Genomic DNA, 26,027 nt, shown 5'->3' with positions numbered 1-26,027 from the left:
AACAGCAACTGGTGGAAGAATGCACATATCGAAATGAGCTGCAGATGCAGCTGGACAGCAAGGAGAGTGACATTGAGCAGCTCCGAGAGAAACTGAACGACCTGCAGCAGCGTATGGATAACTCCAGTGTCACCAGCCTACAGACTGATGAGACAGACAGCAACATTGCAGGTAGGAAATGGGGAACTGCTGCTTTTGCATTTATTTTAATCATCAGTGACTTTTCTCTTAAATTTAGAATCCCATAAAAGTATGTAGAAATTAAATGTAAATGTATTAATAGAGTGGGAGTTTCTTTTAAAACCATTTGAGGAGTCTAAAAAAAAAAAATCCATGATGTTCTTGTAGGGATTTTTACTGTAATGATTTTAGATAAATGTAGGCAAAAGTTAAGTTAGTTCTGGGAGAAGGTTCAACATAACCACAAGCCCTGCTTGACAAAGTTATGAATCCTAGGTAGCTACCCAAGAGACTTAACCACTAGAAATAGTGAGCGCACTCTTTGAGTCTTCAACAAGCTGAATTAGCACTTGCTAAAGGATAAGAAATAAATGTGAATAAACCAAGCAGTAGTCAGTACATAGGGGTTATGTTGATGTGTTGTGATGGAAAACTTAGGCTAAAAAATTAAGGATGCATGATATTGGATTTTCGCCATTGGCAGATATACTGATACTTAAAAATTAATTTTAGCTGATACTGATATATAAATGCAGTTTAGACCTAAAAATTCAGTCCTTAAAACACACAATTTTAAGTTTGGGGATGAACAAATTAGCAAATTTCAGTCCTTTAAACACAGTGTGAGAACCGTTGTGCATATCAACAATATAATAGCCGGTTTTCACTGAACAGGCTCTTTGTGTGCCTAAAAATTCCAAGACGGTCTGGCTGCAGACAGAAGACCTCAGACACCCCCCTTGCAGATCTCTACAGTTAGACGCCGGATATATTGGAATGGAAATGCACACTCAAACTTTCAAAATAAAACTGAATTAGACTTCCGGCTAGAGTAAAAGGTGCAGTGTGGAATATTAAGCCTAGTTTTATTTATCAGAAAAAAAATTCTATTTGTCATGAGGCCTATCTAGATTAGTTTTTATTATCTTAATATATATAAATATATATATCTTGGATGTTTTGTATTTTTCTTCAGTACCACAAAAGGGTAAAAATAATACATGCATATTTTTTTTAAAATTCCACTGGGTTTCATGTTCATCCTCGGAAGTCAGCATCACAATCTAGAAACTGACCGGCAGATGCTGCTAATTTTTCCCAATATTACACGCTGCACCTTTAAGGTATGGGTTAAGCTACCAAACGTTGAAAGCTAAAGACCTGACTTGCAAAAACTTGTCCTCCTTGAAAACAGTCTAATGCAGCTAATGTAGCTAAATCTAAAGCTAACAAAGCTACAATAGATAGGTAGATAATGTAGCTAACATAGCTAAATCTACAGCTAACAAAGCTACATAAACTAGGTAGGTAACATTGCTCCATTACTTATGTAGCAAAAGCAGACATTGGCTACGTTCTACTATGCAATGTTTGCTAAAGCTAGCCACATTGTACAAATAGTTATGCAAATGATGGCTTGCTTTAGCTGCGTTAGCTTTAGCTTAAGCTTATGCTGCTACATTGGCTTATGTATCAAATTAACTACTCAGCAAGTGAAGCTATGCTAGCTTTAGCTGAGGCTAACAAAGCTTAAGTGAGCCACCATTCATGTAACTGCTTCTAAAATGACTCTTTACACAATTTTATCTGGGATGGACCTCTGATCTGTACCTACTTACCTCCCTGACAGATGCACTATCTCACCATAGTGGTCTGCAGGGGAGATCTAAGATCTGCAGTCTGCGGCTAGACCTCTCCAAAAAATAAAGAGTGTATATAGAGTGCTGCAGTTAATACCCAGAAATGAATTATCAGTGTTGTGGCTCCATCGTTTTCAAGTGTGTAGGATTTTGAACAAGTTTTCGGTTAGATGCCTGAAATAAGGTCTGTGGTAAACACGAACTTGAATATTTTAAAGTTTTTCTCTATGATATAAAATACATCTAGAAGTGTTTCACTTATGAACGCTGAAGCCTTTAAATGTCCTTAAAACACGATGCTAACAAGTGGCTAACAAGGACTACAGAATTTGCAAGACATTAAATGTAAAACGCATCTACTAGTCTGCCTTTTACCTGCTGTGTGATATCTGCTAAAACTATTCTGAATCAAACTGGGCTATTTTTTGTTCACAATAAAAATAAAATATTTAACAGAGGAAGAAAGTGCGAGAAAAAAGTGTGGAAGCTTAGTGGCTCAGTCAGTGAGCCATGGTGGAGTTCCTTGATAGCCTAACATCAGCTTTTTTTTTTTTTTGCCATGTGTGGTGGTGCTTCAAAAATTATGAACGTAGTGTTAATTTGTGAAGATTATCATGATGAAAAAAATGTGTCAAGTTTCCCTGCCAGAGAGCTTAATTTTAGCAATAATACCAAAACCTTTCAAGAATAATAATCATGGGCTATTTGTCCACAGAACCCATGTGATGCAGACTACTCTGGGTTGACCCTCAAAAGTTCATCATACCTGCAGCACTCTAGAAAACAAAGCATGTGACACATTTTAATAAACAAATGTGCTCTATTCTAGGTGTATTTTCATAGATGATGGTGTCTGTGGTTAAATCATTCTCTTTTTATTCCTCTCATGTCCAGCTGGTTCTCCTCTCCTTCTTATCTTTGTAACTTCTATTCCTTTCCCTCTGTGAGTAACTGAGATGATGAGCCCCTCTTGCCTGGCCTGTGCTGCAGCTGTTGTGTGTTTTTTGTTCTATTTGCCTTTAGTTTTTAAAATATTCTTTGCCAGAGGTGAGACAGCCGTCTCTGTTTGGGGTGAAACACTTTTGAAAGATGGAATGGAGAGAATTTCCTATTTCCCAAATTGTCCCAACCAGTCTGACCAACTTTTTCTTTTAACACTAACCTTGATGGGCTGTGAAGCAAAGATGCTGGTAGTACAGTTCCTTCATGTGACACAGCCCAAACGGTAAAGTAACCACATCAGACTGTACCAGACTACACCCTTTGTGAGGTTTACCACCTGACACAACAACTTTCAAAACGTGTCTTGAAATTAAAAAGCTGTTTTTGTTGTAATTCACAGCACTGTGTCTTTGAAACACTACTGTGGGTTTTTTTTGTCAGCATGTTCACCTAGAAGCACTGCCCGTTTGGACACGACGACCTCCCTCACTGTGTCACTTTAGTAGACAAGCCCTTCTCAGTTCACTGCTCCCGTTTAACTTGTGTTTTTTCAGCTGCATGCACTTGAATTTATCATTTTGACAGTGAATAATGTGTTTAACCTGCAATGCACATGGTTGTTTGTATGATAAGAGTGAGTGATGGAGCTAATTAAGAGAAATATTAACCCCTGCTGCAGAAATCTTATTTAGAAGCTTTTAGCCTAATTTGACATGATAAACTGTCTTTTAACATGCTATAAGAGGTAACAAACTAATGTTTGGTATTTTCCTCCTGCATGAGGAGTGAGGAGTCGCAGCATGGTTTTTCTCTAAACTCATCTCTTCTCACCTACTCCTGTGCAGTTCCCTTATAACACTGGCAGAACTCCCTTGAGGGTTCACCTGATGTTTTGAATCAATTAAGTCTTTTTCACTTAACTTCTGATTTATTTTCCCTAGTTAAGTTTGGATTTAATGCATGGCCTCTGCAGTTCCTTCACTGCTTATATTTGTAATTTTTCTCTTTTCTTTTCACTGCTTTTCAGAATCCAGACTGGAGGGCTGGCTGTCTATTCCAAACCGTGCTAACATCAAGCGATACGGTTGGAAGAAGCAGGTATGTTGTTTATTTGGTGCTTCCTCTTTGTGCCTGCATTGTTTCAGACGTCTGCTTTGGTTTGTTAAGAATGCTGCCAACCCCTCGAGGGCAGTATCTGTCTTCCTCTCATTGTCCTTTGAAATATTTGCAGTATGTGGTGGTGAGCAGCAAGAAGATTCTGTTCTACAATGACGAGCAGGATAAGGAGCAGTCTAATCCCTCTATGGTACTAGATATCGAGTGAGTATTTCTACTTTCTTGGCTTTTTTTTTTTCGATAAAGGTTTCATTGGAAGGGTTGTTAATAGGATGGGGCAAAACATTGTCATTTTATGCAATTATTGAATTGCTGGTTCCAAATATCAGTATTTTGATTCTTAAAACTGAGCCTCTTCTGCTTGACTCCTGATGGTTACACATGTGATATGAATAAGGATAACATGAAGAGAAGGTGCTGGACAAAAAAAGTTTACAACAAGATATGATGACAACAGCTGGATAATGCTTGACAGTGGTTAACAGTTAAATGCCTCTTAAAAGTCAATCCTACACTTTTTTAAGGCATTTATTTTTCCAACTATTGAACAAACCCCAATTCCAAAAAAGATGGTGCACTGTGTCATATGTAAATAAAAACTGAATTCAATCTGCAAATCTCATAGAAAATATGCATATGTTGAACAGATAGACAAAGGGAAAACATTTTGCACATCATTAAACAAAAAATCCAGCAAGGAAGACCAGGACTGTCGAACAGCTAGAATCCTACATTAGACAAGAATGGGACAGCATTCCTCTCCCAAAACTCTAGCAGCTGGTCTCCGCATTTCCCAGATGTTTACAGACTCTAAACATGGCCCTGTCCCTACTTTTTTTCAGATGTGTTGCTGCAATCAAATTCAAAATGAGCTCATGTTTTTGATAAATGGTAAAATGTCTCAGTTTCAACATCTGATATGTTGTGAATAAGATATGTGTTTATGAGATTTGCAAATGATTTCTTTCTGTTTTTATTTACATTCTATACCATGTCCCAACTTTTTTGCAGTTGGTTTGAAAATCTATGTTTAAAGCTGGTTGTATTCTACATACAGGTACAACCAATGAAATAATAATAATAGTAACTTTATTTAAAAGCATATTTTAAAAACAAAGATTTACAAAGTGCTTTAATATACAAGCAAAAGCAGCATTGAACAAAAAGGAGAACCAAACACAAAAGAACCCTGTGCCAACAAGCAAACAAACAAAAACTGCAAGAGCCCATGCAGCCAAAAAAAAAACCATTATTAACACAACCATTATAAGAATCAACATAAAAACTGCTGTGAGAACCCATTGTATAAATGTACCAGTAAGTGACTCTTGTCATATAAATATTTAACTTGTGTAACTTTATTTATATGCACATATTAACAGAATTACCAGACTACACATAGAAAAAATATTACTCAGTTTTTTCTTGGCATATTGTCTCTATAAGAGCTATTAAGATTTTTGGAACAGATTTCAACTCAAATAAGGCTGACCGTGCTACTTTCACAGCTTTTCTCCCTCATTAGATCAGAGACCTACATTTAAGCAAAACAATCATGTACTTTTAACCAATAAACCTTGTGCTAGTGCTAGTTCAAAAGTACACTGGATTCCTCAATTAAAAACAAGTGACCGGCAGAGGTGGGCAGCATGACTGGCAAGCAGTGGATCTGTTTTTCACAACTAACACCATAAGCTTAGAGCCTGCTGCAGGGTTCCCACAGATCCTTGAAAAGTCATAAAAGTCTTCCACTGGCGTTTTTAAATTTAAAATATTATTTTCCTTTTTGATAAACCGTTGAAAATCAGCTTTGCATATCTGCTAAAATGTGTTTTGATAAATTCCGGTACACAATGCATTACTGGAATAGTGTCATTAAATGTGCCAGAAATAATCAAATTTGGATGTTTATGACCAAAAACATTTTTTTCCCAGACCATTTGACGTATCATAACCAATACATTTAATCAGAAAATTCAGCCCTGGTCACTGTACTGAGAAATCCACATTGCCTTCCGTTTTTACGACGTAAAAAGTAGTATTATTTTTCTAAAAAGTCTAAAATTTAATTTTTAAAAGTGTTTAGGAACCTGCTTTTACAAATCAGGTAGCAAGCAGGACTTAAATGTCCATGTGGTGATTATTGCTCTGAAAGAATGGCACAGCTGCACAGTAACTACATATTGTGGATAGGATGTCCGATGAGAGCTGAAACGCAATTTAAATACCAGTGAATAGATGTGCTAAGCGGGGTACACACATAAAGATAATTAGGCTGTTTTTGTCCCGATTTTCCCCTTTTCCGACCAAGGACGGCAAATGCCCGATTATCTTATGTCTTATAAGATTATCCTATAAGATTATCCTGTGGTCTGAGGTGTGTTAGGAGTGAATTTGTCCCGATAATCGGCTCCAAAAACGGTCGGGGCTGATGATCGTAAATATTAAACTCGTTCAATATTTACCACCAAAAATCTTCATGTGTGTGGGGAAAGCTGACAACTCCTGAGTCATGACGCTGTGAATTTTGACGTGGAACGGAGTGTAGCCAATTAAATAGCGAGCTGACTGAGGAAAAAGGAAGCAGGCGTAAATAAAAACAAGCATGACTGACCTGCTGAAGCATCATAAAGTTCGTTTTTTTAGTCCGGGATATTTCCGTTAAAAATAGTCCCAAGAACACCATCATTCCCTCCTCTTGTGTGTCCTCATCCATGTTGCGTGTTGTGTTCTTCAGTTGTTGCTATGTTTATTCTTCTTCGTTTTTGTTAGATCACGTGTGATCACGTGAGATTTCTGGCTTGGAGGATGAGATTCTAGATCGGTGGTGGGACAGAATCATGATGTGTGTGGTGTGCTGTGTTGAGATTATCGGAGCACACCACACACAGTACGATCAAAACTGGTCAATGCCTGATTTTTTTTATTTTCATGTGTGGGGTCTCTAACAGATAAAAAATCTCTTAAGATTTAGAAAATCCTTATGTGTGTACCCCGCTTTAGATGTGTTGGTGTAGACTTGCTGTATTGTGATCGTATTGTGATTGTGAAACTTGTCTTTATTGTATTGTACCATGGTATCATATCTTATCAAGTTACCATGCCATTCCCACTGCTCGTTGTTGTATACATGTTTTTGCCAATTTTGTGCTTTTTCCTTGCAGTAAATTGTTCCATGTGAGACCAGTCACACAAGGAGACGTGTACCGAGCTGAGACAGAGGAGATTCCAAGGATATTCCAGGTTGGAGTCTGCTTCCTTTCCTGGAGATTTCTCTAGATTTCCATAATTTTCATACACAGTCTAGAGAGTTCTGTTTTTCTTTCTGACTTGGCTCTCTTCCCCTGTCTGTCTGCAGATTCTTTATGCCAATGAGGGAGAGTGCAGGAAGGAGGCGGACATGGAGACAGTCCCTCAGGGTGACAAGACCAACTGTCTCCCACACAAAGGCCACGAGTTCATCCCCACGCTCTATCACTTCCCTTCCAACTGCGAGGCATGCGCCAAGCCTCTGTGGCACGTCTTCAAGCCGCCTCCGGCCCTGGAGTGTCGCCGCTGCCACGTCAAGTGCCACAAAGATCACCTTGACAAAAAGGAGGACGTTATCGCCCCTTGCAAAGGTGAAAACTTTTTGCTGTTTTATTATGCATAAATGGTTTGAATTTCTTTCAAGTCAAGGATAAGGGCCTAATATACATTGCCTATAAAAACTATTCATCCCCTTGGATGTTCAAGCCCTTTATTAATTCTATGGATCAGTTGTGGTCAATATAATTTTGCTTTTTTGACCAAAAAAGATTACTAAAATTGTATTTAATATCAAAGTGAAAACAGATTTCTACAAAGTAATGTCAGTTGAATAAAATATGTAATGAAATGACTGCATAAATATGCACCCCCTTGAAAGTGACCTAATTCAACAGAGGCCCAGCCAACTGGTGCTAGTCGTCTCACAATTAGAGAAATAGAGATCACCTGAGTGCAGTGAATATGTCTCAAGTGATTGTAGTATAAAGACACCTGTGTCTGATGTCTATCCAGTTACAGGTTAATAAGAAATACTGGCTACCATTACACCATGAACATAAAGGAACACTCTGAGCACCTCAGAAAAAGTTATTGAAAAGTATAAGTCAGGGGATGGATACAAAAAAATTCTAAGACACTGAACATCTCCCGGAGTTCAGTTAGATCCATCATCAAGAAATGGAAGGAATATGGCATATGTGTAAATCTGCCTAGATCAGGCTGTCCTCACAAACTGAGTGACCGTGCAGGGGAAAGACTAGTGAGAGAGGTTACCAAGACATCTATGACTACTCTGAAGGAGTTACAAGCTTCAGCAGCTGAGATGGAAGAGACTCTGCTTACAGCTGTGGCCTGAGTGCTTCTCCTGTTGAAACATTATAGGAGCGGGCATATTGACGAAAGCTCATGCTCTGTAAAGCATGGTGGCGGCAGTATCATGCTGTGGGGATACTCCTTGGTGTGAATACTTTGTTATAGGCACTGTAGCTGCATATTTTTTCTTTCAATATGCTCATTGAGATCAGACAGTAAATACAGCCACACCTTTAACTAACCGTACCATTTGGGTGGAGCTAAAACTGTTTGTCAGTTAGGAAGTTTACTTGAATTAATTGCTTTTCCCCGGTAATAGCTAGGTATTTGATAAGTGATTGGTTTTCTTAACATCAAACTGACAAAAATGTACTTGTTGAAGCTCCCTTAATATGTCACAAATAGGTTTTCCTTGTCCTCTCTGATTGTAAACTAAATATCAACATGTCAAATACCTTAACTTTTGCAATTTTCTGCTTTTTTTATCTTCTGTGGTAATAAAGTAATTACTTTATTTAAATTTTTAGGTTTAAAGAATGTAAAACAAAAAGTGCATCTCAGAACAATGACAAAAAAGGAAAAGGGCTGCCAGTATATGGTCACATAAAGCATTTTACAACCTGTGTCACAATAATCAAGCCTGACATGTTAGTTGAAATGACTTCAATTTGTGATGCCAAGCAGGAAAGGTCTCTATAGATTTGGATTGATGTGGTTCATTGCCAAGAAGGGACCCCAAATTTTCTCAACTCTGTCTTTTGTTTATTTGTATAAGCAAAATCTTTCCAGTTGAATGTCATACAGTAAGTCCTTAATCCAGTGCAAGAATCTTGGTGGTGAGGTAGACTTTCAGGAGAGGAGAATCAGTTTCTTAGCAACCAACGTTCCCAGGTGAAGAGCATTCTGTTTGTCGTGCTCCAGTCCAAGAGTCTCCGTAGAGCATCCCAAGATAGCCAGGCTGGGGCTAGGGTGATTGTCTTCGGAATAAGCCTTCGAGAAACACTCAAAAATTGACATCCAAAAATTACACAAGACAGCACCTGTCACATATAGGAGACACTGATGGAAAGATATGGTTAAGTTGTCTTGGAGTAATGCAGTCTATGCATCACTTTGAACTGGATTAGTCTATGATGTGTTGACAGAAAAATGGTGAATCTGAGACAGTGCTTCTATCTAGAACTCTCTGGGTATTTCTATATTCAAATCCCCGGTCCAGGCTTCTCTGATATAATCAGAGGAGACCTGAACAGTAAAACAGTACTCAAATTTTGATATAAGCTGCCTGGATTCTGGAGAGAGCAAGAGGCCGCTAAGGAAGGAACTGGGTTCAGGGTAGGATTCCAAATTTGACCAATTTTCCTTGATGTGGTGTCTTATTTGGAGATAACGAAAAAAAAATATGACTTTGGGAGATTAAACTTGATACTTAATTGAGTGAAAGATGCAAAATTTCCATTGATGTATGTATCAATGAAGGTCCTGATGCCTCTGTCCCTCCAGACCGCAAACACCCCACGTAGCTGTCCCAGCTTGAATGAATGTTTCTGGCATATGGGAGCATGTACAAAATCACTAGGAGTTCAGTGGGCCACACTGATTTGGTTTAAGATATGTAGGGAATTATTCAACATACAATTTTGTTTAATTGCTTTATCAACAAATGCAGGATGGGAAAATAAGAGCACAGATAGAGAGGAGTTTTTGGTGGCATAGGCTTCAAGCTGTAACCATGAAGGGTATTTCTCAATCACTGCCTCGCTGTATTTCCAGTATGTGAGAGCCTGAGAGTTAGCTGCAGTAATAGTTTTTAAAAACGGGGAGACCGAGGCCCCCCTTTTCATCTTGTTTGATTCTTAAACTGTATGATGTCTTTGTTTCCCCTACAGTAAACTACGACGTGACCTCTGCCCGGGACATGCTCCTGTTGGCTCTTACCCAGGACGAGCAGAAGAAATGGATTGGCCATCTTGGAAAGAAGATCCCCAAGACCCCGCCATCCACGTTTTCAAGAGCCTCACCTCGTTCTATGTCCACTCGCTCTGGACCAAACCAGTCCTTCCGCAAGAACCCTAAAAGCAGTACAGGAAAGCTGAGGTAACTTGACAATCTGTGACCCACTTCCCTGCATTTTATTAGATGTTTTCTAAAAAAGACAATTGAATGAAACACAATAAGGCACTGTGATGTTGTTTTAGGCTGTAAGCGAGGGTGGCTTATTTTTATCCCCTGAGCTGGGCTGAGCTGTGGTCAAGTCAGTGGCGTGATGTGCTGTTTGTCTCCTGTGTTGTAGCAGAGCGCAGTCCAGCCTCCAAGCAGCAGACACAACATCCAGCACTTGTTGACAGGAACTTCTTCAGAAAGTGTCAATGTTCTTCTGTTTTATTTTAGACTTTTCTCTGCAGCTTTAAACTTTGTCTATTTATTAATTTTGTTAATGGGTGTTTCTAACACGAGACACTTTCTATTTGGTTGGTTGGTTGGGCTCTTTCCAGTTGACACTTGGGACTTTTCTAATTGGCACTAATGTGTTTTTGGGCTCAGTAACAAACTCCTAAACTCAATATATATCTGGTCAGACAGCACCTAAAGATGTTAATACCTGTCAAAACATTAGTCAAAATGGTGTTACTATGTCTGTAAACCAGCTTCTCTCTTGTATGTTGATTATGATTGGGTGACTAACCACGGTAATGCAGTGTCTTTCTTTCACTGGACACCTGTCTTCTCTTTCTTTCAGCTAACCATCTGAACCATTTGGATTATTTTGGACTCTAAACTTTCCCTCCTTCCTCATCCTTGAAAAAAAAACGGAAACTTGTATTTTGTCTAGAATTCATAAAAAAGAGAAAAAGAATAACAACAAATACCTAGAGCTGGAAAATTGCAACGCATGTCAAACACAAGGCATCGTGGACTGTAAGAGGCCTGCTCCCCCCTCACACCCTTCTACAATCTTTCCTCATTCAAGAAGAGAGAAGCGAGCCATTATCCAACACATCAAACTCACAGCGCTCCATTTTTACCAGAAGAGGGCTCCCTTGTCTTGATCTGAAGATGGACAGTGGCGCTATAGAAAGACTTATGTCATTGGAGACATTCTGTGTTTCATTAAAATGACAGTTATGATGGAAATGGCAAGGTAAAAGGGGGTTTTGCTGGGACTCCTTCAAGTGTGTGTTCAGCTAAAGGTACTGTCATACAGGGATTGCAGATCTGCAGTGAGTAGTTGTGTCTCAGGGGTGGAAAATTAATATCGGTTTGTAATTTCTTTCCCCATGTGACAGATACTCCAGCTTAGTGCACGCATACTTCTGTTTCCAGCTTTAAAAAATGAGACTGATGCCTTCATCTAATATCTCTGGCCTTTTTGCCTTCATTCTTATCACTCTACAAGTCACTTATCAGGTTTGGGACAGAGTATTGGGACTAAGTATTAGATGTTTTGAGTATTGAGTGAGGAGCATGCAAGATCATCATTTAAATCTATGCATTATTTTTATTATTATAATTATTTTTATTGCTCCAAGCCATAAGGAAACTTCCATTGTAATGGCATATAGGAGTCCTAAAACTTAATTGATTTTTTTCTGTTTATTTGGTACATTGTCTCTGTAATATTTTTTTTTCTTGTATTGTTTATTTTTTGTAATGTATTGCCTTACATTGATTCATAGATAAATGGTTCAAAAGGAAAACATTAAGTTAACAAATGTAAAACTGCACTGTTTGAATTGTAAATTATTTGTAGAAGACTAAACAGGTGTAGCATTTGGCCCACCTAGTGCCTTAACGTTTGGATATTGATTTTACTGCCATATATGTTTGCTTTTTTTCTTCCTCCTCCAAAACATGACAAATCTTAACTCTTCCATCATTTATTTTTTAAGAAATCGCAACACATTTGTGGTTTTATCAGAGCTTCTTTTCTCTGGTTTGAGTATATAAAATATATATATTAGGTTATGTCTTTATGGACACATGCAATAGAGTTAGTGTGTTAAAATGAAAGTCCCCACACTTGATTCATATCACATGACAAATTTTGGGATGGTGTACCTAAAGGAGCCTACCTGTGTCAATGATGGTCCAAGGTAACAATTACAACTTTGTTTCTCTAACACGGTCATGTCCCGTTAATGCAAACCCCCAACAGTGTATATAATGAGAGAGACATAAGGATTATGGAATACCTCCGCAATCTTTTTATTTGTAACTTTTTGTTCAGTTAAAAAAAAAGCACTGGAACTATGATCTACTCTTGTCTTGGATAATTTGCATGGTTAATTGCATTGAAGTCCGCACTGATGGATATGTCAATAAACATATCTTTATCATTCTTTGTACACTCATTTTCACTTCAGACCCAATAATGGGATTTGATTTTTATTTCATGGTTTTACATGACTGGAGAAATTACCAGGCTAAGTGGTCAACAACCCCAGCAGCCTAAAATGACCAAGGCTTGTGATATCTTACCTACCTGAAGATTTCCCAAGAGCTTTACAGTTATTTGTCCATGGAGATTCTTCTGTCAAAATTAGGAATGTAACAATACAATTTAAAAATTTATTTGACAAATTCATACAGTTACATTACACTTACAGTACTCATTTTAATTACATTTCTAAAACCAGTTATTAGTAACTACATCACCTAAAATTACAGAGTATTACTTTCATTTATAAAGTAAAGGGAAATTTTGCATTTCTATTGTTAGAGAATTGTAACAAAACAATCTCATATCTTTGTAAATCCTTAATCTCATGTTTTGATTAAAATTGGAAAATTGTTGCAGCTCTGATAAAATAGTTTCATAAACCAGTATCATCTTTAGTGTGAGTTGAATGTATCATTACATCCAGAGTCCCTGCATGTACATATAAGGACATGATTTTCTTCAACATATCAATCAATTCTGCTATTAGATTTTTTTAAATTATCTTCCCAAATTTTCATAGAAGTTACTTGCTTGCAAATCTGGATGAATTTCTTTTAAAATTTAAAAAGAAACTGATGAAATCTTTTAGAGGTGTTTGAATGATTTTGAGTTTTTGATTTGAAGTTTTTGGGGGTTGTTTGTTTTGAAAATTCTGGTACTTACAGATAATTTTCCATGGAATTTGTGGGATTTCTTAATTTTTTGAGAACTTGATTGGAAATTTGGGGTTGGGATTCCCTTTTAAATTTTCCTGAATTTCCATGGATTTCTTTGGGGAATTTGTTTGAAAGCTGGGGGGAATTAATATAGAAATTTTCTTAAGTTCCAAGGAATTTTGGGTGGACGTTGCTTTAAAATTTGGGGAATTTTCATGGAATTTTTGGTGTAAATTTTATTTAAATCTCCAAGCTATTTCAGAAGATTTCACTGCAACATATGGGGAATATTTTAGGAGGTTATGGAGTATTTTACAGGTATTACATGCTTTTAAAGTGATTACATTTTTCATTTAGAAACATCATAATACATAAAATTTAAATATGTTTGTATATTACCGAGTGATTGAAGTTTTGGGGGTAGTTTGCTTTGATCTTTTTAAGTACTAGACCATTGTGGACATTTTCTGTAATTTGCTATGGAATTGCCCTGAATTTTCGTGGAATTTTTGGGGACTTTGTATGTGTGGGGGAAATTGTCTTGAAATTTTCAAAATTTTCCATAGAATCTTGGGGATATTTGAGGATTAGAAATTTTGGAAGGAATTAACTTTTAAATTTTCAGAAATTTTCGTAGAATTTGTGGTGAATTTCTTATTTAAGTCTGTGAGCTATTTCAGAAATTTTCACTGAATCAGTTGGGGCTATTATGGGGTATTTTGTTGGGTTTTTAAATTGTTTAATGATTGCCACAGGGTTCTTTTTTTTTTTTTTTTTTTTTTTTGGTAAAGTCTTAGAAATTCTGTGTTTTGGAAATCCAACCATTTTAAAGAATATGTCCCATGATATACAAACCTTTTAGCAAAAATTTAGTCAATACTTGGCATTGACAAGTGTTTGTGATTCATCATCAGAAAATGGCAAACTGTACATCTCTTCATAACTGACATGAATTCTTACTGACTGAATGTACATTCAGATTAGGCTATTGTCCTCATGTGCAGACATCATTTTTGGGTAAAAACTTCCTGTTCAGAGATGAGGCTTAGGTTTTATTCTCATCAGGTTCCACTTACCCAAAGTAAGTGTGAGAAACTAAAAAAACATTCCAAACAACAGCTTGGGAGGTTGGTTTGGTTTAAGACAGTGTTTTTTTTCCTTAGCTCCCCCAAACTGGTAACTAAGAAAAGTAGAGCCCCCTCTCCCTCAGAATTAAACATACATTTTAATTGTTTTCATTGACACAGTCCCACCATAATAGACCTAAACTACCCTTTAATATTAGGGCCGCTCTAAAAAAATGAAAAGAGAATCTGTAAAAAAGACATTTTTTAGTTTAAAAAGTAGTACATTTACAAGAAAAACACTTTTTCACTTTTAAAGTCATACATCGAAGTCATGATTTGAAAAAATGTATATGCACATCTAAATTTGAAGAGGGCCTCAGGCCCTCCTGAGATCTTTGACACCTCACCTAGGGGTGCCTGGACCCTAGGTTGGGAATCACTGGTTTAAGACAATTATTTCATGTTTGTGCTTCACGCTGTCATATTCTAAATGCGTTGCCTTAACATTTAATTACCTTACTGTTACTGCTGCACCAGGCACAATCTGAGGAATGACAAACTGTGGCACCACAAAGAATTTGGGTAATGGAGGGCTGCTATGTCCATATCCCATTGATATCCTGCATGGTAATCCACTCATGGTGCAACTGAAACAAGAGTACATAGTTTCAGGTGAGTTTTGTTTTTTCTAGGGAAGTAAAATATACATGCTTGCAGTCCTGTGGACAGACCACACCTCAGTAACAGCAGCCCTCATTTTGAAAAATACTGTAATTAATGTTGCAGGGTAATCCGAGCAAATACAATGTTAGTGTCTTGTATGGGTGCAGTTCATGCGGCAGGATGGGCAGCAGATGTCAGAGCGCATCGATAAGTTCCCAGCGTGTTGTTGCAGCGTCATTCTGTTTGAATGAAGTTCAGACTGAGAACTAGCCAACTCTTCATTCGCGCCCCGGTGGATTGAAACAGGGAAAAACGAAGAGTTGAGGAAGCAGACGATTGCCAAATATGCCGGTGTTTACAGGTATGACACTATTTTTAATCTATTTCCAGATGCCAATAAAGAAGGCTTTCATATATCTGAACGTTTTTATAGAACAGTAAGGTAAACTACATGTAGCATGCGAGCTCAGCTAACATTAGCATGCTAACGGCTCCAGGTAACCTGGCCGTGTTGTAAGGCCACTGTTGAAGATATTATTTAAGAAGATGTTCCGAGACGTACGAACATACAAAAGCATGACATTGCTCTCATTATTTTCCAGTTCCAATTAGAGTTGAATGAATACGTTAGGTGAAGCCGGCTATGCTAGCTGGTATCTTCACATAAGAGAGGAGCTGCTGCCGCTGAGTAGCTAGGCTAGTTTAGCTGCACTAGCTAAGTAACAGTTAACGACGTTAAGGTTTAATTGACCCTTTTAAAATGTTATCTTTCAATCATTGCTGAGTCGTTTTATGTTTTCTACCCAATCTAAAACGTGTGTCTGTCTATGCATCAAACATTTCCTCGTCTTCTAGTTAGCACTTGTAGCCTTGTTGCTATATTAGCCAAATCATGATTGTACACTTTGTCAGCATCATACTGCAGTTCCTTGTTTTTAAAGCCCAACAAAGAAAAGGATATGTTTGTTTGGTGTTGTAACCTGACTGTCATTCCAGTATTATACTGGTTTACTACAAAGCCAGTCATCTAAACGTTTGCTTTTCCTGTGTCTGCTCTTAGCCGTGTGGATAGATTGTCTTTGCCTGTCTGATCTCACTACTGCTGCTAACTAGTTGCTGTGTCATACATGACAGCAGTGTAATAGTACACCATTCTCATTATGGCACGCTAACAAGAACGTTTCATTTTCTTTCAGTAAATGTGAAATGGGGCAAAGAGAAGTTTGATGCAGTAGAGCTGAACACTGAGGAGCCTCCCATGGTGTTCAAGGCTCAGCTCTTTGCCCTGACAGGAGTTCAGCCAGACAGACAAAAGGTCATGGTGAAGGGAGGCACTCTGAAGGTACCAACATAAACAACAGTCCATCTGAATAGCAAAGGAAAGCATGGTGTCTCAGCTTCACCTAAATTAGATTTTTTTAAACAATTGAAAAAATAATAAAAGATATTTTAACTGTCACGTATTTTCTAATGTAATGTGTTTAGGTGTCTGTGTTGTTGTTTTTTTCTAATTTTACCCTTATGTCCAACTTCAATCCTTAAAAGCCTCCAATGACCAGGTGTTGAAAATAGCACTTCTATAAACACTTACAGCAGTGCATCTGGTACCTGTGCATGATTAAATGTCACGGCATAAATGTAACTGTGTCCATGTCCAATAAATGCTAAATAAATAAATGTAAACAAATAGGTAATGTACGGCAGTGTAAGATCCAGAAAACTAGTGTAAAAATATAGAAAAAATAAGGCAGAACAATACAAACAAGAAAGATGTTATGTTTATAAAGTTGTTAGCAAAATACAAGGGGAATGTACACTGTAAAAATAAAGTATGCATAAATATAGGAAAAACACTGTAAACAAAGGATATAACGTGAAATATTTTGTAGTCCAGAGATTTTTTTTTTCTATTGCTTGTTATTGGCTTCAGAACACCCAGATTTATTTTAAGCCTCCACTTCGATGATATTACAGTAAAGACAAAAATCACCTTTGTACAGAATAAACATACAAGATGTGTTTTTTTCCTAATGACTACCAAGTATCCTCTTCTTTCATTTTGTCATCAAATGAAAGGAAATATTAATCTGTTCAAAACCATTGCCTGCCTAGCCAAAGCCTATATGTTAATACTTAGCAGTCTTTTTAGGCACATGTTTAACTGCTCATTAACACAAATGTCTTATCAGCCAATTAAATTGCAGCAACCAGTACATTTAAGTCTATAGAAATTGTATAGACAATCTGCTGAAGTTCAAATTTATTATCAAAGTTTGGAAAAAATGTGTGTCTATATGGCTAAATGCCTTGGTTGCTGCTTTGTAATTGACTTAAGATGTTTGTGTTCATTAGCAGAAAAACAGTTATTTTTACCTTAATTAATTAAGAGATACGCCACCAGGCTTTACAACTTATAAGGTCTTTTATAGTCATTGTCCTAGCTTTTTTGAAATGTTGCTCACGTCAAATTGAAAAAAAAGGCTATAGGTTTCCAAAAACAGTAAATTTTCTTATTTTCAATGTTTGATATGTTGTCATTTTCACTTAAAGTACGGGTTTTCAGTATTTTGCAGATAATCACGTTATTTACACAATGTGCCAAGATTTTAGGAAATGGGGTTTTGAATCTTCACTCACCACTTACATCCTAATATCAAATCATGCATACAATGCATTCAGGCATGTAGACATGGTCAAGACACTCTGATATAGTTCAAACTGATGATGAAAATGGGGAAGAAAGGGGATTTAGGTACACGTCTGCATCCCTAAATGCATTGGTTACTGTCTAATTGACTGATAGGTATTTGTGTTGTTGAGCAGTTAAACAGGAATACCCAATTAAGTGATCAGTGAATGAACATTGCAGATATATCCCAAAACTATGCAAACACACCCATGAGCGATATCGTGTATGTAGTGGCATGTACTTCTTACACTGAACATACTTCGTCCATATGTGCATCCATAACTGAAAATAGTCAAAACCCCATCAAAGGCATTAATTCCTGTTAGATATGTTTTTGGCACACTGCCCATAATTTTCATAAACTTCTAATGAATTAATTTCACTGACATTCTTAATTTTTATGTAATCAGACATTTTCTGTTGGAAGGAATTCTCTTGTTGCATGCTGTAGAGGGATAGGCGATTAAGAATTAAGAAACTCATTTTATCCTTCCTCTTCAACTGTTTTAAGAAGTAGAAGAAGTAACTGACATGTTGTCCTTATTCTAGGATGATGAGTGGGGGAACATTAAACTAAAAAATGTGAGTATTTAAACTGTTATGATTTATTATAAAGCACTTTGTATTTCACCCACCTATATGTTTAAAGCCCCAAACAAGTTGGTTGACTTTTATTTCTTTCTGTTGTTTCTGTAGGGAATGACTCTGCTGATGGTGGGCTCTGCTGATGCCCTGCCTGAGGAGCCTGCAGTCCGGCCCATGTTTGTAGAGGACATGACTGAGGAGCAGCTGGCCTCAGCGGTGAGTAAGACCATACACCTAAATAATGTGCTGATTTCTGCTTTTGGCAGTGACACAGCCAGTTAGATGTATTTCCTCCCATTGATGTTTACCAAGAAGTAGATATTTTACCCTTTATATACAGTACACGCCACTTTGGAAAGGTCAAAGGTTAAAGAGACGCTTCATGCTGCAGCTGCTATGGGGCTGTTTGCTGTTGGGACCTGACAGTTTTCTGTCGGAGACGAGACTGGAGGCCAAAAACATCTTTTTAAATGGAAAGAGAAAATCTCTTTAATTGGCTGTGATACTACAAGCTATACTTTGAGATTCCCTCAATTTAATGGTTATTTGTTCAGCAGCTCCTTACTGCGGTTTCTTCCCTCGCGCTAATGGGAAAAACAATGAATTGAAATTACAATGAAGTGTGGGTATAGAACAGAATGTTCATTTAAAATATTCCTTTCTTAACAACCAACACGTTATTGAAGACTGTAAGATAAAATCAGACCAGATTTTGATTTTTAATACCAAGGCATTTATTACGCTTTCCTTTCTCATTTTCAGATGGAGCTACCTTGTGGACTGACAAACTTGGGCAACACCTGTTACATGAACGCCACAGTGCAGTGCCTGCGCTCTGTGCCTGAGCTGAAAACTGCACTCAGAAGGTAGGCCTTTTAGTTTCAGTGACCTCAAACTGTTTTCAGGGATTTAAGCAGTATGCATTGTTGAAAAGTATACTTAAAAATAGTATTTTGTCTCTCATTTTTTTTCTTTTTCTTGAATCATGCTGATTATTATCCTGCGAAAAATCCTCCCTCCTCCCTCTAGGTATTCAGGTGCTCTGAGATCTTCAGGTGCAAATGCACCATCACAGTACATCACAGCAGGTATGAAACACTTTGATAAGTTTTGAGTTGGGAAATTACAGACGGATATTGTTTCAACTTGACTTGATTTGTTTTTACCTCTGTATCCTCAGCCCTCCGTGACTTGTATGAGACGATGGACAAGACCTCATCCAGCCTCCCTCCAATTATTTTGCTGCAGTTCCTTCACATGGCCTTTCCACAGTTTGCAGAGAAGGGAGACCAGGGACAGTACCTACAGCAGGTCAATTTTTTCATCTAAATAGATTCAGTGGTTCATGGGTTCTTTGATGAAAACATCTAGGTTTAGGTTTACTAAGTTTTCCTCATCCCTCAGGATGCCAATGAGTGCTGGCTGCAGATGATGAGAGTACTTCAACAAAAGTTGGAGCCATTAGAGCCAGAGACTCCCATGGAGGTAAGATCATGTTTGTGTATGTATTTGTGATTTAATTCTGTAATTGATCAGTTGTAAAATGTTCTTATTCATCTTTTTCTCGCAGACTGACTCTGAGAGTGGAGCTACTTCTGCCTCTGCTTCTTCAAAGAAGAACTTCATCGACCAGTATTTTGGTGTAGAATTTGAAACTTCGTATCCTTAAAATGAGCATTTTGTCATATAGCATTTCTGATTAGTCTAACGTTTGGTTGAGTATGGTCTTAACAAGCAGTCATTAAAGGTCTGTTGGCTTTTGGATGTTACTTTGCAAGACTTTTTCTTAACTCTGCTGTACAGTATGAAATGCACAGAGTCAGAGGAAGAGGAGCCGATCAAGGGCAAGGAGAGCCAGCTCCAGCTCAGCTGCTTCATCAACCAAGAAGTCAAATACCTTGCAACGGGTCTAAGACTGGTATGCGGCATACTTTTTATCCATTCACACAGAAACAGGAGCTTGCATTTTCTTCTATTCTATAAACTGTCCTGTAGGGCGTGCACCCTTTGATAGCTTAAATAACTGAAAACTGGTTGGATATTTATTCCCATCAGGCCTAGTTGAAGAGAAAGATAAGTGTGGGCAAAGGTATGTATTTGAGGAAAACGTTTTAAATTCCATTTTTTTTTCCTCTCCAGAGACTGCAGGAAGAAATCACAAAAATGTCCACAACCTTGGAAAGAAACGCTCTGTATATAAAATCTGTAGGTTTTCATTCTTTCGCCACACATCTTTTGACACATTCATTATATTTCTATCATATCCTCTCATATTTTTGCCAAATTGTATATGAGATGTATTTACAAACTGTCTGCTGACTTTCTAGTCTAAACTCAGCCGCCTGCCTGCCTACTTGACGGTTCAAATGGTCCGGTTTTTCTACAAAGAGAAAGAGTCCGTCAATGCAAAAGTCCTCAAGGTCTGCCTTAAGCTATCATAATTTCTTCCTTATAATGTGATTTTATTGATTTTTTTTTAACCTTTTTCCACTAAGGCTCATATTATCCCCTTTATACTTTTGAAAGGATGTCAAGTTCCCTCTCATGCTGGATGTGTATGAGCTGTGCACCTCAGAAGTCCAGGAGAAAATGCTGCCAATCAGATCAAAGTTCAAGGAAATGGAAGACAAGAAACTAGAGAAACAGCAGCAGAAAGTAAGGCTGATCAATAGCTTTCCTTTTTTTATCACTTGCGTACCTCTTTCATGCTTCAGTCTCTACTCTTGACTTCTATATAGCATCTAACAACTTCTTCTACTTTTGCTTCAGGTGGTGAAGAAGCCAGACACAGCAAAAGAAATGAAATATGAGCCTTTCTCATTCCCTGATGGTATGTTGAGTCATGACACTGACAACTTTTTAAAGAGAAAATCCTCACAGTTACAGTCTCATACATGTCATTATATACTCAATAATTAATGTAATGATTTAAGCATCAAGCATGTGGGAATCTTAAGCTTTCACATGACATTAAAAATTATGGACACACCTCTGGCAGGCAAGAAAGGTTTCCTGCTGCTCCATTCCATACAGAAGTTTATCGTCTTTTTGCCACCTACATGTTTTAACCTGCCTTATTTCTACTTTTTTAATTTAGTTAATTAGTTTATTTGATAGGGGGCATGCACAGCACAACTGCTGAGCTAGGTTCAGCTATAAAGCTAATTTATGTGTTGAATAAATGAAAGAAAGTTGTTGTTCCACTAGTGATGGGTGGTAAACCAGTATCAATATTATCACTGGTAAAATTTCTGCCATGAAATAGATTTTTGCAAGACTGTCATCACGTGTTGTGTTGCTGTGTATTCATGACACATAACCGTGGCTACAGTGGGCATAGCAGTGATAGGTGACAGCAGCTCAGTTTGAGTCCAGTCATTTAGCGTGTTTCACTCTAGTATTACAAGCAGCTGGGTAACTAACGAATGTCACCCACTTGTGCTGTTGTAATTAAGCACAGTAAACAGGTTAAACATGTGCTCTTAACTCTTCAAGTTTGGTGGCTCTAATAACAACAACATACAGCAAGTGTGTTTTCTTTGCAGAGTATAGAGGGCTTTAACTCTAGCTGTGTGCTGCATTTCTTAGTCTCAGTTTTTGAGCCCAGCTCTGTGATTTAAATAACATCCTGGGTAGGGATGGGTACTGAATTCGGTACTTGTATAGGTACCGACTGAATGCCGTTGGTACTCCTGAGTACCGATTCAGGTATAATCAAACGGTACCATGTTTCGGTACCTAAACTTATCCTTGTGACTGCAAGAGAGTGGAATAGTAGTCAATTTTCCATGCCGGACATGAACGCAGCATTGCACGTACGAGAATAGTTACGTTGGTAGCAGCGAACTGAATCAACAAAACAAGCATGGCTGGTAGAAAGCGGTCGAAGGTAGCGCTCCACTTTTCTAAATATGATGCAATATTTTATATATTTGTGACATGAAGTTCAATGTTTACCACGGTAATACTTCTAATCTGAGGAAGCAGTGCAATGAATGATGGTTCAGATCGGCTCCCGCTGTTTCCTGCTCCTTCGTCCCTCTCTCTCTCTCTCGCTCTCTCTCTCTCTCTCTCTCGCTCGCTCGCTCGCTCGTACTGAAGCCTCACTTAAAACACTGTGATTTGCCCGTTTTCATGTGAATATCAACCATTCAAATATAGCAGATAAAGGAATACATTTGTTTGCTCAATCATCTATCAGATACTGAATTAAGGCACGGTACAGACTGCCTGGTGTGAGTGTGTCCTAAAAGTTGCTCTCCATCTCTCCAACTTGGCACAGCTAGCACCGTATGAAGTGCACTGTCAGGATGGATTCAGAGTGATTTTGAAGGAGTGACAGAGCCACAGGCTCGTCCTCACTGCTTATTTTCATTGCAGAATGAAACAATCTGCCACTTTGTATTTTTTTTTGCAGTAAATACAAATGGAACATAACGGACTCAGTATGCACGATTCAGATGTGTGACATTTTTTTCATATTAGCTCAGTTATGCTTCTGCGTGGTGCATGATAGTTTGATGAGTAAGAAGCAGACTCCGCCTTACCAGGTAAAGATGATATCTTAGGTTATATCAGATGATATCTAAGGAAAGATGTGCAGTACACATAGTTCATGGTAGAGGAATTAAGTTTGTTTACTTTCATTTGTAATACTTAAATTGGTAAAATTTTATACCTTTATTCATTTAGTTACTCTGACTCCATACTCTATTGTCCATTTTTTTTTTTTGTCCAACCCTCCATGGACCACAATGCACATTTTTTCCAAGAGGAGAAATTAGAGGAATAGGAGGTAGTGGGGCTGGGTTTTAATTTGTGCAATATGAAGAAAAACCACCAAGTAGTTATAGTAGTTTAGGTTTTCAACGTTAGAGTAAATTTAAAAACACTTGCGGTGTTTGATGTTGTTTTGATATATTTAATATTTGATAGCGTTTTGATATTGAGAAATAAATATCTATAATTCAGAAGTTTTGAGGTTATATAACATTTATTATTGATTATTATTTACACACAAAAGTACCGAAAATGGGAACCGCTGTGTACTGGTACAGGTTCACAGGTACTGGGAATCAGTACCGTACCGGTTCAAATGTGAAAGGTACCCATCCCTAATCCGGGGTGTTTTTTAAGGGTTCAAAGTGACAAAAACTTGCTGTATAAATGAATCTCTGTTTTTCAGTGGTTGTCAGTTGATGTTAACATTAGAGTTGTGCATCTTGACTGGTCTCACAAACCAATTTGATTATGATTATCAGGCTAATGATTTGTTTTGATAACACAATGCATCCTGCTTTATCCAGTGCGTCCCCACTTTTCTGTATTACTGCAAATGACTGCTTTTGATCAATGGAGGCAGGTAGTCTGATAAACCTCTATGTCAATGTAAAAAATTTTTATATATCAATTTTACTTAAATCATTAAACTGAATGATATTGAATATTTGTAATAAAAAAATTACAAAATTAATATTTTATTTCAAGTTGAAGGTTTGCATGAAAAAAACAGCTTTGGAAAAGGCATAATGAAAGTATGACTTAAAGGCCCTTGAAAGTGCTAATAAATCTGCATTTATGTTTGTTTTTATCATAGGTCACTGTATTATGAACCCCCAGGTCAGATTTCAGCCAAGTAAAACATCTCTAAGTTTATAAAGTTAAGCTTTAAAAACAATTAGGCAGTCACATTTATGTCTGTTTATCTTTAAGTTAAATGTCTCTTTTCACCGCCATACTTTCTGATTCTCCCTGACTTGCTTCTTATCTCTACACACTTGAGAGTATTTCCGTGTTGACGCGCCAGCACACTCCTAACAAAGGAGTCGATTTGTTTCGTTGCATCTGTGTGACTACTGCTACTGCTAAGACAAAGTTACACCACTTAAAATAGGCTACTGTTTAAGTGATGGAAAGTAGTCAGGTTTAGAAGGGAAGCTGTTCATTATGTGAGTATTTACAGTAGTTCCAGCTGCTGCAAGAAAATACACATGCAGCGTCCGTCTGCATGTCTTATGCGGAATCGAACCAAGTCCACGTCCACATCAAGATGTGAAAATGATTATTTTCAACACCGCTAGTAAGCATGCATCATTTTGAAGAAATCGAGAATGGGGCGCAGGTGGCCTAGCAGTTTAAGGCGCACCCCACGTAAGTGGACGGCCCGGGTCGAATCCGGCCTGAGGCCCTTTACCGCATGTCTCTCCCCCGCTCTCATCCCTGTTTCCGACTCTATCTACTGTCCTCCTCTATCTAATAAAGGCATAAATGCCCAAAATAAATCTTAAAAAAAAAAAAAAAAAAAACGAAACGTAGAATAAAAATGCCTAGTGCTACAGTGCTGTTTAATGTTTAATGGCAGCTTCCTCTGTTCTTAGCTCTCTTTTGCCCTCCAGGCCTCTGTGCAGTCACAGGTCTATAAGCTATGAATATAGAAAGGAATAAAAAACGAAAAATGTTAATTTATCTTTTTCTGACAAGAACGGTTAATGCTTGATAATATTTCTGTAAAATGAGTCCTGCCCATTTTTTTTTTAAACTGAGCACAACATTAATGTAACAGCAGCATGGCGTAATTTACGATATACAGCATGTTATCTGCCAGGATATATATACTATTTGCTGTGTCATATACATGATTGAATGCGTAACATACACTGTGGACTGTGTAATATACAGTTTGTCATTCATGTATGGTGCAACATACATTAATAATGTGTAATATGCAATTGCTGTCTGTTCTTAGACTAACCTGTGTTTACTGTTGAATAGGAGATGGCCTTTTTTTTCCTTTTTTAGCTTTTACTTTTATTATTACACTCACCTATAAAAGGTTAACCTTTTTTTAAATTTCATTTTACAAAAGGTAAAATCAACAAGGCTTTTTAAGTCCTGCAAAAGTCCATATGTGATGACATTTTAGCATTTTTTCCCAGTTCATTATGATAAATAGTCTAAAGATTGTCGTTTCTGTTTCTCCTACAGACCTTGGCTCAAACAACAGCGGGTACTACGACCTGCAGGCTGTTCTGACACACCAAGGGCGCTCCAGCTCATCAGGTCACTATGTGGGCTGGGTTAAGAGGAAAGAAGGTAAACAGTTGTTTGACTCTGTTTCAGCCATGCCTGTCATTACTGTCAGTCCTAAAGCATACAAGCTTACAGGGACCTGATCCTGAGAGCACACTGATGTTCAGGAACTCATTGTTTCCTCTTTTTCTGTCTTCCCTGCTTCTCTCAGATGAGTGGGTCAAGTTTGATGATGACAAGGTGAGCATCGTGTCTCCAGAGGATATCCTGCGACTGTCAGGTGGCGGGGACTGGCATATAGCATACGTTCTACTGTACGGCCCACGGAGACTGGAAATACTTGACGAGGATGAACAGTAGCAGTGGAAGATTTCCTAAACAAAGACAACATCCAACACGTACAAATTGCCATTTCCAAGCACTGTCTGCATAGATGTGCAATAAAACTGGTGTCTTTAAAGATTTGATGACCTTAATTTTTTTTTCGTTGTTTTTGTAACCAACACAAATGCTTGTAAAACAAATTCTGTCAAATGGTGTTAAATATTCAACCACAGTGGGCTTTGAAAATAGAGGTATGACGAGAGGCAATCTCTGGACTGGATCCTCAGATGAGGTTTTTAAGTCTAGCTCTGCAGTTTCATTAAATGTTTTATACACATTGTATATTTTTTAAAG

At 37.7% G+C, this 26,027-nt stretch overlaps 2 protein-coding genes across 4 annotated transcripts in view; both read left to right on the top strand.

Annotated features, from left to right (window-relative positions):
• The window catches only part of rock1 (Rho-associated, coiled-coil containing protein kinase 1), a 59,189-nt gene extending 48,131 nt beyond the window's left edge, over positions 1-11,058 (top strand). Inside the window, exons 27-33 of one of the 3 annotated variants that reach the window (XM_041802498.1) lie at positions 6-171; positions 3,790-3,860; positions 3,994-4,082; positions 7,043-7,121; positions 7,237-7,498; positions 10,109-10,316; positions 10,960-11,058. In XM_041802498.1, the coding sequence (XP_041658432.1) occupies positions 6-171; positions 3,790-3,860; positions 3,994-4,082; positions 7,043-7,121; positions 7,237-7,498; positions 10,109-10,316; positions 10,960-10,963 (879 nt within the window). In that variant the 3' untranslated portion in view covers positions 10,964-11,058. Of the gene's footprint in view, positions 1-5; positions 172-2,714; positions 3,765-3,789; positions 3,861-3,993; positions 4,083-7,042; positions 7,122-7,236; positions 7,499-10,108; positions 10,317-10,512 lie in introns of those variants that run through there. The other 2 variants (XM_041802497.1, XM_041802499.1) reach the window with 2 other exon arrangements.
• A 4,198-nt stretch (positions 11,059-15,256) lies between these two features.
• Positions 15,257-25,811, top strand: usp14 (ubiquitin specific peptidase 14 (tRNA-guanine transglycosylase)). The gene is made up of 16 exons (XM_041802502.1): positions 15,257-15,407; positions 16,243-16,388; positions 18,285-18,317; positions 18,432-18,536; positions 19,083-19,186; positions 19,350-19,408; positions 19,501-19,631; positions 19,725-19,805; positions 19,891-19,979; positions 20,124-20,238; positions 20,460-20,525; positions 20,648-20,740; positions 20,847-20,975; positions 21,090-21,150; positions 25,305-25,412; positions 25,561-25,811. Exons 1-16 carry the CDS (start codon positions 15,392-15,394, stop codon positions 25,707-25,709), a joined length of 1,485 nt encoding a protein of 494 aa, XP_041658436.1. The 5' UTR covers positions 15,257-15,391; the 3' UTR covers positions 25,710-25,811.
• Positions 25,812-26,027: the final 216 nt, after the last annotated feature.

The sequence above is a fragment of the Cheilinus undulatus genome, linkage group 13 (assembly GCF_018320785.1).
Source record: "Cheilinus undulatus linkage group 13, ASM1832078v1, whole genome shotgun sequence".
NCBI lineage: Eukaryota > Metazoa > Chordata > Actinopteri > Labriformes > Labridae > Cheilinus > Cheilinus undulatus.
The sequence above is the reverse complement of the archived record's forward strand: the minus strand, read 5'-3'. Positions and strand labels throughout refer to the sequence as shown.

Bases quoted from the DNA above. Each gene is read 5' to 3' on its own strand.
- usp14 (XM_041802502.1), top strand. The intron at 18,318-18,431 runs GTGAGTATTTAA...TTGTTTCTGTAG, and splicing joins GGAACATTAAACTAAAAAAT to GGAATGACTCTGCTGATGGT. The intron at 20,976-21,089 runs GTAAGGCTGATC...CTTTTGCTTCAG, and splicing joins TAGAGAAACAGCAGCAGAAA to GTGGTGAAGAAGCCAGACAC.